Raw genomic sequence first — 11,208 nt, forward strand, 5'->3', positions numbered from 1 at the left:
GGCAGTGGAGCATGAAGACACAAATGCCTACTGGTCATTTTTAAAGGATGCCTCCATGGAAACCGCTCAACATACTGATTTATTGATTGATTGGGGACCATGTTTAACAACAGCAAAACTACATCAAGACATTCTCTCACACAACCCGTAATTAGAGTCTCATTTATCCAGTCATATGCAAGGTACTTTCCAAACATGCATTTTTGCTTGGAAAAACCCTTAGTCTTGGAGTCTGGCTTTAAAGAGAGCATAGATAAGTTTCACTTTCAGTTCAGTTTGCAACAGTTAAAATGCATGTATTTGGAAAGTGCTGAGCCTACGACTGGAAAAGTGAGACTTGGATTATGCTGCACAAGTTGTGTGGGAGTTTGTGAACGGATGTTTTGATATAGTTTTGCTGTTGTTAGACGGAGGTGCAGAGGCATACCAGAAAAACAATGTTTTCTTCACGAATTCAAGGTTGCATGGTGTGACTAACTGATACACAAATGGTAGTTTTGTGGGTGAAGTATTCCTTTAAGACACAACTTGGAATTATTTACAACATAGTTTCCTTCTTGTATTGTAAGCAGCTGTAATGGGTGCAGCTTTTTGGGCGCTGGATGAAGAGAAAGGTAAAGAAACAGGTAGAAGACAGGAAGCTGGAGAGCTGGGTGGGGCCAATACTGCTGAGTGAGACTGATCTCTGTTCATTCTCTTGGCTGGCAGTCAGTACGTGTGCCCACTATAGGATCATGGTCAGGATGGCAGCATGGGCAGAGCTGGGCAGCGTTTGCCAGTGTGCCAGGGACAGAGGGGCAAGCCTATTGAGAAGCAGTGTGATGGACACAATGGGTGCGACAGACTTGCTGCATCAACAGGCTTTTTGCTGCTGTGGCCAGAAATAAACCATAAATACCCCCACTGGCCTCCACCGACCGCTCGCCAGGCCTCCACACCCACACACACCCTCACACTGAGACAGACAGAAAAGAGAGAAAAGAAAGGAAAGACGGAGAGCGTGGCTTGTACGTGGTGCAGTGAAGCACAGGCCATCCAGGTAAAAACAATATGGAGATCATCCCTCTCTCCGACAGGCCTTTCTCTTTTCCTCTCTCCCTGTCCCCTCTTCTGTCTGCAGCCAAATGCTTGCTTCTTAAGTAGCATTTCGTGTGTGCAATATTAATGTGTTAGTCTTACATAAACAACTGACACGACTAGGGTTTGAGTGAAATAAACAAGTAAAGGTGTGAAAATGTCTTGCAGGTAGATTTGTGAATATTATAACCAAGCAGCTCTGATAAAAACAGTTTGAAGTCTTACCTGTGACCATGTTTCAAGGTTTAATGTTTCTGTTTATGCAGCAAACACTATTTTCATCTAGAAAATCTATGCAACGTCTGGATTTACAGCATTAAACAATGTAATTGCTGTGCTTTGTAGAGGCAAAATGACAGACCAGCAGGGAACCCCAGACCAGCTGCCTGCAGAGAAGGGCCAAGGAGGGGCTGGAGCCACATATAAGGTACCTCACTGAGCAAAAACTGTAGATGTGTTGAAATTAAGTTAAATCAGAAATACCATGTTTTGGGATTTTGCTGTGGTGGAGAAATCAAATCATCCAACTCTCCAATTGTCTTGCAGTTGGCCGTTTTTGAGTTTGAGAACTTCCGTGGAAAGAAGGTGGAGTTGTCTGGTGAATGTAAAGATGTGTTTGAGAATATGGAAAGAATTGGCTCGGTCATTGTGGAGTCGGGACCGTGAGTGATCCCTCTCTATGAGTCTCATTGTTTTCTGCATCTACATCCTGTTTTTTAGTTGTTTCCCTTGCTTAGGGTTAATGTGTGCATTTAATCCTTAATGCATTTTCTCCATTTTGTCAGATGGGTGGGGTTTGAGCGTCCAGGTTTTGCAGGTGAGCAGTTTGTGCTGGAGAAAGGACAGTATCCTCGCTGGAGCACCTGGACCAACTGCCTGAGTAGCTACAACCTGAGCTCATTCAGGCCTCTGAAAGTGGTCAGTATCATCAATGCATTATTAGCAGATGTAACTTCCTGTCAAACGTGCTCAAAAGAGTTGTGTTTCCCTACAGGACAGTGCAGATCACAAGCTGCACCTGTTTGAGAATGCAGGCTTTGAAGGTAGAAAGATGGAGATTGTTGATGATGATGTCCCCAGTCTGTGGGCTCATGGTTTCCAGGACCGTGTGGCCAGTGCTAAGGCTATCAGTGGAACGTAAGCTGGAACCTTCCCAGTGCAAAATATTATTTATGGTAGATGTAATTGTTATGTTTTTTAAAGATAATGTCTTCTCTTCCCTCTGAAGGTGGGTGGCATACATGTTTCCAGGCTACAGAGGGCGCCAGTATGTGTTTGAGCAGGGAGATTTCAAGCACTGGAACGATTGGGGAGCCACTGCACCTCAGATCCAGTCCGTCCGACGTGTGCGGGACATGCAGTGGCACAAGAGAGGGTGCTATATTGCCCCTGCCCCTACACCTCCCACCCCCGACCCCATCCCCACCCCAAATCCCCCTCCCAACCCCAATCCGACCCCAACTCCCAATCCTAACCCTGCTCCTACCCCCAAATCCCAGACTCAACCCCAACCTTAACACCAGCACCTCCTACACCAGCTGGGGCAGGCTACAGGCAGCTGCCCAGTCCCCAGTCTCTCCACTACACCCCCTGTTAGTCTAGAATATCTGACCATGCAATTTTGGAAATCTGTAACTGACAATAATGAAACATGTAAATCTGTTGGAAATAAAGGTTTTGGCCCTGATTTTGTTTGCTGGTAAATGATTGCATTTTGTTTGTCATGCATTAAGGAATACGTGGGGCGTGTTTTATTCAGAGTTCTGTAGTAAGGCTAATAAGGAGCCATAGTGATGATTTCAAAAGCTTGTGGTAGGCCTAATTATGGTGTAGTTAAAGAGGAAGTCCACCAATTTCACACAATAAAGTCAGTTTAGGGACAGTGCAAAAATTAATGTTGACAAGTTGCGTTGCCAGGCGTGTTAAAGACGCATTGAAGGGGGTTCAGGATCAGCACCCAAGAAATTGATCATGACGCACATTGTGCACAATGTTATAAAAGATCCACCCATAAAGCAGGAGGACGCAAGGCCACAAACTGTAGGCCAATCTACAGATAGTCTTTAACCTTTTTCACAACTTCATTTGACATCAGTGAAGTTTTCAGTGCACTATAGCTTTCTGAACGAGAAGCCTTCAGACAGATGCAGATTGCAGACAGGCAGACTTTTTTTTTAAGAAGATATTTTTTGGGTGTTTTAGCCTTTAATTGATAGAACAGCTGGGGGAGAGAGAGAGGGGGAAGGGCATGCAGCAAAGGGCCACAGGTTGGAGTCGAGCCTGGGCCACTGCGGCAACAGCCTTGTACATGGGGTGCCTGCTCTACCACTAAGCCACCGACGCCCCATGACTTTTAATCATTTTTTGCGCTCTCACCTTTTTTTTGCTCTCTACAAGTCTGTTAAATTTGATGGAGCAATAGAAAAGGTGGAATAGTTTTACACTGATACGGTGAGAAAGTGACAGGCATGTAATGGATGCAGGGCCACTATATTCATTTAAAATGTCCCAACAAAAAAGGCCTGTTTCATACAATATTAAACTAATGAGACATGGTATTTCACATAGATAGATACGTTAAATGTTAAAAGTAAATGAGTGCAGTTATAGTTTGGTCAATTCAAAGGGTGTTAAATGTGTATGAGTCCAGGTGGAAATGTTTGTGTTAGTATTTCTGCAGTAACTGTATTTGTCAAATGATAAATATTCTTCAACTTTATCATTACTCTCAATATCTAATGTTATATTATGTCCATACATTTTTCTGTTCATGCATTTATGAGACAAATTATTCCACATATTCATGAGTCTGTGATCCTTCTTTGTTGCCTTGAACATCAGGAACAGGGCTAAAGCAGTGATTGGTTAAAGACATCCGCTAGACCCGCCCAGAAAGTTCCAGTAATCCAATCACATGCCTCCGTCATTCAGTTGGCTCGCGAGGTAGGCGGTGAACGCGCAAAATTTGAAAGTCGACCGGAAACAGCGTTGTCGAGAGGAAAACATTGTGCTACTTAGCATGTCAGGGCTTCTGTATTTACTAAAAACTAAATTATAATTACCTGCATGACAGTCTGGTGAGTAGTCCGTGCTGTTTGGTCTCTGTAAGTACTAACTGACTGAACTACACTTGTTGTGTCGCGTCAACGTTCTTGTGTGTTAGCGAAGTTAGCAAAGCTAGCTGACGTTAAGTTAGCATGCTAAAGGGACGCATTGTTGACATTTGTTGACACAGTGTCTTCCTTGGTATTTCTATAACGTCATTCTACCGTCACAGATGTCATTAATAAGCCAGCGTGTCACATTTGAGTTCACACTTCCTTTAACTTCGTCCTGCTGTGTGTCATTCGCTCAGGTTATCTGTTAAGAAACCATGTTAAAGTTCAAATACGTCAGTCAGGGAAACCTGAAAATGCAGCCGTCCTCTGCGGACCCCATCACCAGCCGCAGCTCGAGACTCAACCAAGTGTTTCAGGTAATATTGTGTTTATCTGAGATGTCCTGGTGCCATTATCTATACATATGCATTGACTTAAACACTGGGTTAAAAATAGCCTCAGTAACTGTCAGTAGCTGACTTCCCTTTCCTGTGTTTATGTACTGTCCGCAGGGCCGAGTCAGCCTGTGTGGGCAGCAAGCAGCATGCACTTTGGGTCGGGAGGAGTTTCTGGAGGCTCTGCTGCTACTGTACCAAGAGTGCACCTCTCCAGACCTTATGAAGATACATCATGTAGCAAACTTTGTCAATAAGTGTAAGCATACATTTTACACGTGTAAGATGTCTTTGTTGTTTATTTTTTAGGGCCAATCCTGTATTTTCCAATCACAGTAGTTGAATGTATTTAGTACAGGTTTTAAAGGGTTTTTGAGCTGTTGTTTTGCTGCTGCTGTTTACTTAATTCTGTTTCTGGTTCACAGTTTTTACAGTTAAAAGTGACATCCTTAAATGAGATCACTTAAATTTAAATTTCACAATGAAGAGATGTATACCATAAAAACAGTTAGTGTATCATTCTCAATGCCAGCCAGAGAGCACTTATGTCGTACCACAAAAATAGTATGTGCATGTAACTGTATATTTTTAGGGCTGGGTAATATAGAGAAAATTAAATATCACAAATTTTGTTTGACGTTTTACCTTGATATTGATATTGCGACTGTACTGTTATTGACTATTGGTGCTTTCAGAAAATGTTTACACGATGACATTTTGGATAAATAATCATCAGTAATGTGGATGTAATTTCTGAGCGGGTAAAGGCAAATAATAGCTAGAATAGTCTAGTTAGTTCTCTACTGTAAAGCAGCCTTTTAAACCAGAACAAGACAACAGTTACAACAGTTATCTACTCTCATATCACAATATCAACATGATATCGAAAAATTGCCCAGCTCTACATATCTCAGTAGAATTTTGTATTTGTGGTATGTTTACCGTTTTACATCCTAAAAGTTGTTTTGCTTTATTTCTCAGTAACAATTTATGATAATCTCTTTGTGTTTTTTTTGTGTTTGTGAAATAGTTTCTGAAGTGGTCTCAGAGCTGCGGGGCATGCAGCCAAGTCTTTCTGACTTTGAACTGCGTGCAGTGGTGGGTCGTGGTCGGTTTTCCGAGGTCCAAGTCGTCCGGGAGAAGGCGACTGGAGATGTCTGTGCACTGAAAGTAATGGACAAGACGGTTTTACGCACTCAAGAAAATGTAAGTAACATCTGTAACAAAGTAGTAAAATATATATGAAATACATTTTAGAAAGTTGTTTTTCCATTTTTTTATATTAGTCACTTTACTTTACCACATACTAAGCCTTTTATGTGGATGACATTTTTATATGTCACAGTAGAAAAAAAGAATCATCAGAATTTTATTGAGCTGCTTAATTTTCAGGGACTCGGTATTGTGCATGCTGACTCACTGTCCCGCTGTCATGGCTTACTGGGGCCATGTAGCCATTGTTAAAGCTGTTGTTACTAACACCTGCACTTTTCCCGCTGTGACTAGTCAAGATGTCTGCTGTGAAGTCCTGTTATGTCTAAGCATTTCTTTCAGCCAGTATAAACAGCTAAAGCCAAGATTAGCTGCTGTGAGACTTGTGATTCAGGTTCATTAATGACACATCTCATTCAACCATGTCATATTGTGTCATATTTTTGCACAGCTTTAGCGTTATGCACGAAGTCATCATCAAGTCAAATTCCTAGTAAGGGCAAAGTTGCTTGGAAATAAAACATTTCTGATTCTGATCGGTATTCAGATCGACTAAAGATTTTTGAGAAAAACATCAAAGTTGCAGTCTGCAAAAGGCCCACTGGAGGGTGCTGTCAGGTTGAATACAACATAAAATCTGGGTACATTATTTCACAGCTGTGTTCTCTGGCATGTGACTAATAGAACAGTCAGAATAGTACATGAGCGGTGACGGGAAGGGATCTGAAGTGAGCAATACAATGAACAACTTGTATGAACAAGAAATGTTTTGTTCATGCCACCTGGGACTACTTTGCATAATTTGGCAAAATGACGTTCCACTTATGAAACCAGCAACACGAACTGAAGCCAGGAACAGAGGGCATGAATTCTTAGTATCTAAATGTTTGATATGTGCAGTAAGGTCTCCTATGGTTTAATTGAAAAAAAAAAAAAAAATCCATTGAAAGCCCCTTTAAGCCGTATAGATGGTAGCTTCACAGGGTTTTAGACAGATGAGTTCATGTGGCTCAGAAGATTAATTTTGCAGTACTGCTGTTGCATTAATTTAATGTATATAATATGCTGATGGAATACCTTTTTAATTCTTCTCAGGTGGTTTTCCATGAGGAGGAGCGTAGGATCTTGGCTCTGAACAGCAGTCCCTGGATCCCGCAGCTTCTCTACGCCTTCCAGGATAAAGAACATGTCTACCTGGTGAGACTGCAGGGTTTTGTTTTTTTCCTGATCTTGAAACTCCTATTTCACATACATTTCATACCCTTCTCCTTGTCAGAAGGATGTTTGAAGGATCTTTTGCAAACTGCCATAGGCCAAAGGGGAGTAATTGGGTAATAAACATGTCAAGCAAATGGCACACACTATGCAGTGCTTGGTGGATGTATTTTACATTTTAATTCCCAGGGTCATAGTACAGGCCTTTATATTGAAGTGTAGGTCTGAAGGTTCTTCAGTTTGTAGCTGAAGTATACCACTGAAAGAAATGATGCCTCTGTGGTCCTTAGCACAACCAGTGTTGAAGGCAGAGAGGCTGTTTAAACTGCAGGTTTTTGTGTTTTCTAAATAAACTCCTTACATTAAACCGAACCAGATTGCGGTGCGATGATCCCTATTCCAGAAAAAGATCTGGTGTCATTAAATTCACACACAATAGCACTAACCATGTTATGACTTCATATTGGTTGATGGTTACTCGTGTTTAAATTAGTCCTTGATGTTGTCCGTACAATCTACATATGTCGATATTTTGTCCCAGCATTTTTAGAAATTGCCTTGTTTGCCATCAAAACCACAACAGGCTGAGAAGAGAAGAATACTCAATTCTAATCCTGATCTGAATTTATTCTTTTTAGAAATACGAGCTTTTTCAACAAAGCTATTATTCAGTAATGAAGAAGATCCGATTAGAGTACTGATAAAGAACTGAACTGTTAAGAGTAGTTATATTGATAAAATCTTAATGATATCCCTCACTAGTCAGGATGTATTTGCCGTGCTGAATTATAAAAGTACAAGCAGAGGAAATGACTGATCTCCTTCAAAAGGGAAGGAAATCCACCTTACGTTAGCTCCAAAACTGCCCATGTTGGTTTATTGTAGTTCAAAAATAGCTCTAATGTATATATTAGTTACCTGCTTCTCCACCCACAATGTCTTGTTTCCTAATCCTATACTTGTTCTATGTACCGAGTACAACATAGCTTATTTTTATATAAATCTGTTTACATGAAAACTGTATCGGAAGATGTCACTTTTTTCCATTTTCTTTCCCAGCTGTGGTTTCCAGAACGTGACTAATAAAACAGTTCAGATCAGTCAGAATAGTGTATGAGCTGCTTCAGCAAGGGATCAGAAGTGAGCACTGAGAGGAACAACTTGTATTTAGAAGAAATGCTTTGAAGCATGGGTGGAAATAGTTATCCTCTTTGAGACCAGGGGGGAAAAATCACCTTCCAGCCACTTCAAAGTTCTGTTGTGTTACCATGTTGGCTTGCAGGCTAGCCACTGGTACAGCCAAGAGTCACCAGGGTTTAACAACATTATTCAGTGCTGGCAACTCCACTGAACAGGATCTCTGAGGTGCTTCATTTTGTTGGCCTAGATGTTGTTGGTTAAATTGTGGGTTTTTTTGGTAGCTGATTGCACCTAAAATCACAGTGTCGCATTCCAGAAACTGCGAAAACAAAGTGAGAAAAAAATATGACAATCAAGCTGAACCAACCGTTTCCCCAAGCTTCCTGTGTTTTACTGGAAAGGTGAAACATCCCCTGGATCTCTGTGCTTGTTGAGGATACACAGAATTAATAGATGATCATCTCCTTTGACACTGGTTAAGGAGGCAGCCAGGCACATCTCCCAAAATATTAGTGTCCTTCTAATAGTCTAATCTGCAGCCATGAAGCACAGTGTCAATTTTCTCCTCCAGGGAACGTCCTGTATCGTGAAGGCTGTTAACCTCACAAAGAATATATATTTTCTGTGATGACCTGTTAGACCGGCAATGTGTGCAGGGAAAGGAAAATGCCTTTCCTGCCTTGTCGAGCACTGTACTTTACACTGCCCTTTGTTTTTTTGTCACGCACCCTCTCCCCATACCTTACCTAATGCCCCCTGCATGTCTCCATTCTTTCTCCTTCTCTCCTTTCACTCCCCCTCTGTCTCACCCTGCTCCCTAACTGAGCATGGAGGAAAATACAAAGCATCCATCTTTATCCGTGTGTCAGAGAGGCACCCAGTCTCCCTGTTGCTAGGTAACACTGGAGAATGCTCCCGTTCATTCAGACTTGCCGACCATTCATGCACCAGGGGCTCTCTCGCCTGTTGTGGCTGTATGGCTGCCACCGTATAGCTCAAATCAGCCTGACCAATGCCTTTCATGTCAGGATGCTGATGGCAGAAAAGAGAACTTGAGTCAAACATGACCGTGTTTGCTTTGTTGATTTGTGTTTCCAAACTTTGAAGATGCTTAATAAGATTTTTGAGTTGTTGTTGTTGTTTTTGTTGTTGTGGCATGTTGCTTTGACTGTAAACATGTCTTGTTTTAGCCCATGATCACGCATACACAAGGATGTTGCAGTAATTTTCTGTGTATTTTTAGCTATTGAAGACCAATCCTTTGACTGCAGTATCACAGATAAATCTGCAATAGTAATCGGTGTTACATAACTGAATCTATAATGAGGAGAACCACCCTATAAGCTTAAGCTGAATAGAGCTTTGATGTGAGCTCAAACACATGTGGGTCTATGCTTGTTTTTCTTTCTAAATATAGGCCTATTTATAGGCATTCATAAATGTTTCAACAGCCATGTGATACCTGCTCATTTTAATCACAGTCAAACAAACATTCACTGGAATTGCAAGTGTCGGCCATAGTTTTATTCTGCCAGTTTCTGACTGCATTCAAATGTGTCTTCAGGCGATGGAGTACTTGCCCGGCGGCGACTTGATGTCACTGCTAAACCGATACGAGGATCAGTTTGATGAGTCCATGGCTCAGTTCTATTTGGCCGAGCTGGTAGAGGCCATTCATGCGGTCCACCAGCTGGGCTATGTCCACAGGTAAGACTGCAGTCACTGAATCTAACCTTTTAATGATGAATGCCTGACATTTCAGTGCTTTGAGGAATAATATAATCACAGAAATGGGGCCAGAGATGTGAAGTTGGTACTTGTACTCTTAGATCCTCACTAAATGTCACTCTTTGTTTGCCTTTTGTTTTCACTGGAAGGCCAAATGCACATAACTCAGGAAAACATTAACTGGACATGAGAAATGTAGCATTGTAATTTAACCTGGAGCACTCAGTGTGATGTTATGTAATACAAAAAAACATTGCTGGAGTTTACAAATGTATTCCATTATCATCAGAGCGGTAGACATATTACAGTACTCAGGCAACAAACAGCTCTGTAAAAGCAGTATCAAATCCCTTCTAAACTATCCGCTTGCAGAGATGTCAAACCAGAGAACGTTCTCATCGATCGGACTGGTCACATTAAGCTGGCAGACTTTGGATCAGCTGCCAGGCTGACTGTTAACAAAACAGTAAGTAGATTACAGAGTTTGCTCTATGTATTGACTTCAGCGTGCTTGACAGTGACATCATCTTGTTTTATTGATGCGTTTCCAGGTTGCAGCTCCCACAGTGCCTGTTGGCACCCAGGACTTCCTCTCCCCCGAGGTCCTGGCAGCCATGAATGGGGGCTCTCACAGCACCTACGGCGTTGAGTGTGATTGGTGGTCCCTTGGGGTCATAGCCTATGAGATGATCTATGCCAGGTCGCCCTTTTCTGACGGCACTTCCACCAAGACAATCCACAACATCCTTAACTTTCAGGTACATAGACTGCCACCTCCACATGTGCCGAGTAGGGCTGGGTATGACTTAGAAAATTCCGATACCAGTACCCTCTAAGTGATACCGATATAAACAGAGTACTGCATTTTGTACCCTTTTTCTACTTCATTTGAATGGAAGGGTTTACATGATGCAACCAGATGTCACATGTGTGTGATATTGCCATACTTTCAGATGATTTGGTGGCATCTCGGCAGCTGAACTGTTAGCTCTGTCAAATACACCACGCTTGACTTCACCACACCACAGACTGGTGTGGGTTGTAGCTGCTGTTAGCAGGCCAATCAAATGTTGTAATGCTTGTGGTGATTAGCTGTGAGCAAAACCATACAAATTGTGATTTTTCTCTAGGTCTGGGTACAAAAGGATCAAATTAGGGATGCACCGAATATTCGGTAACCGAATATATTCGGCCGAATATTGCAAAAAAACACACATTCGGTATTCGGTGGAATAAGTTAAAAGCAAGGCCGAATAATAGCGGTGTGTTTTGATAACGCAATCAAACAGCGTGCCGTGACGCGCGGAGTAAAATGTCGGCAGTGTGGCGATCCGTCCCTCACG

The 11,208-nt window shown here is 42.0% G+C and overlaps 2 protein-coding genes across 5 annotated transcripts in view; both read left to right on the forward strand.

Moving 5' to 3' along the window:
- The first annotated feature begins 136 nt into the window (after window positions 1–136).
- On the forward strand, window positions 137–2,703 carry LOC126386129 (beta-crystallin B3-like). 2 transcript variants are annotated; one of them, XM_050038273.1, is made up of 6 exons: window positions 137–1,039; window positions 1,423–1,504; window positions 1,624–1,739; window positions 1,863–1,995; window positions 2,072–2,214; window positions 2,306–2,703. In XM_050038273.1, exons 2-6 carry the CDS (start codon window positions 1,430–1,432, stop codon window positions 2,592–2,594), a joined length of 756 nt encoding a protein of 251 aa, XP_049894230.1. In that variant the 5' UTR covers window positions 137–1,039; window positions 1,423–1,429; the 3' UTR covers window positions 2,595–2,703. The 2 variants fall into 2 exon arrangements, with proteins under 2 accessions (XP_049894230.1, XP_049894229.1); XM_050038272.1 differs by having other exon boundaries at window positions 137–1,504.
- Window positions 2,704–4,077: 1,374 nt separating this feature from the next.
- The window catches only part of cita (citron rho-interacting serine/threonine kinase a), a 51,589-nt gene continuing 44,458 nt past the window's right edge, over window positions 4,078–11,208 (forward strand). For 2 of the 3 annotated variants that reach the window (XM_050038717.1, XM_050038718.1), the window contains exons 1-8: window positions 4,085–4,181; window positions 4,433–4,552; window positions 4,688–4,829; window positions 5,601–5,776; window positions 6,878–6,979; window positions 9,702–9,844; window positions 10,238–10,331; window positions 10,417–10,623. In XM_050038717.1, coding sequence (XP_049894674.1) covers window positions 4,451–4,552; window positions 4,688–4,829; window positions 5,601–5,776; window positions 6,878–6,979; window positions 9,702–9,844; window positions 10,238–10,331; window positions 10,417–10,623 — 966 coding nt within the window. In that variant the 5' untranslated portion in view covers window positions 4,085–4,181; window positions 4,433–4,450. Of the gene's footprint in view, window positions 4,182–4,432; window positions 4,553–4,687; window positions 4,830–5,600; window positions 5,777–6,877; window positions 6,980–9,701; window positions 9,845–10,237; window positions 10,332–10,416; window positions 10,624–11,208 lie in introns of all 3 variants that reach the window. The other variant, XM_050038716.1, reaches the window with a different exon arrangement.

Source organism: Epinephelus moara, chromosome 24 (assembly GCF_006386435.1).
Source record: "Epinephelus moara isolate mb chromosome 24, YSFRI_EMoa_1.0, whole genome shotgun sequence".
Taxonomy (NCBI): Eukaryota; Metazoa; Chordata; class Actinopteri; order Perciformes; family Serranidae; genus Epinephelus; species Epinephelus moara.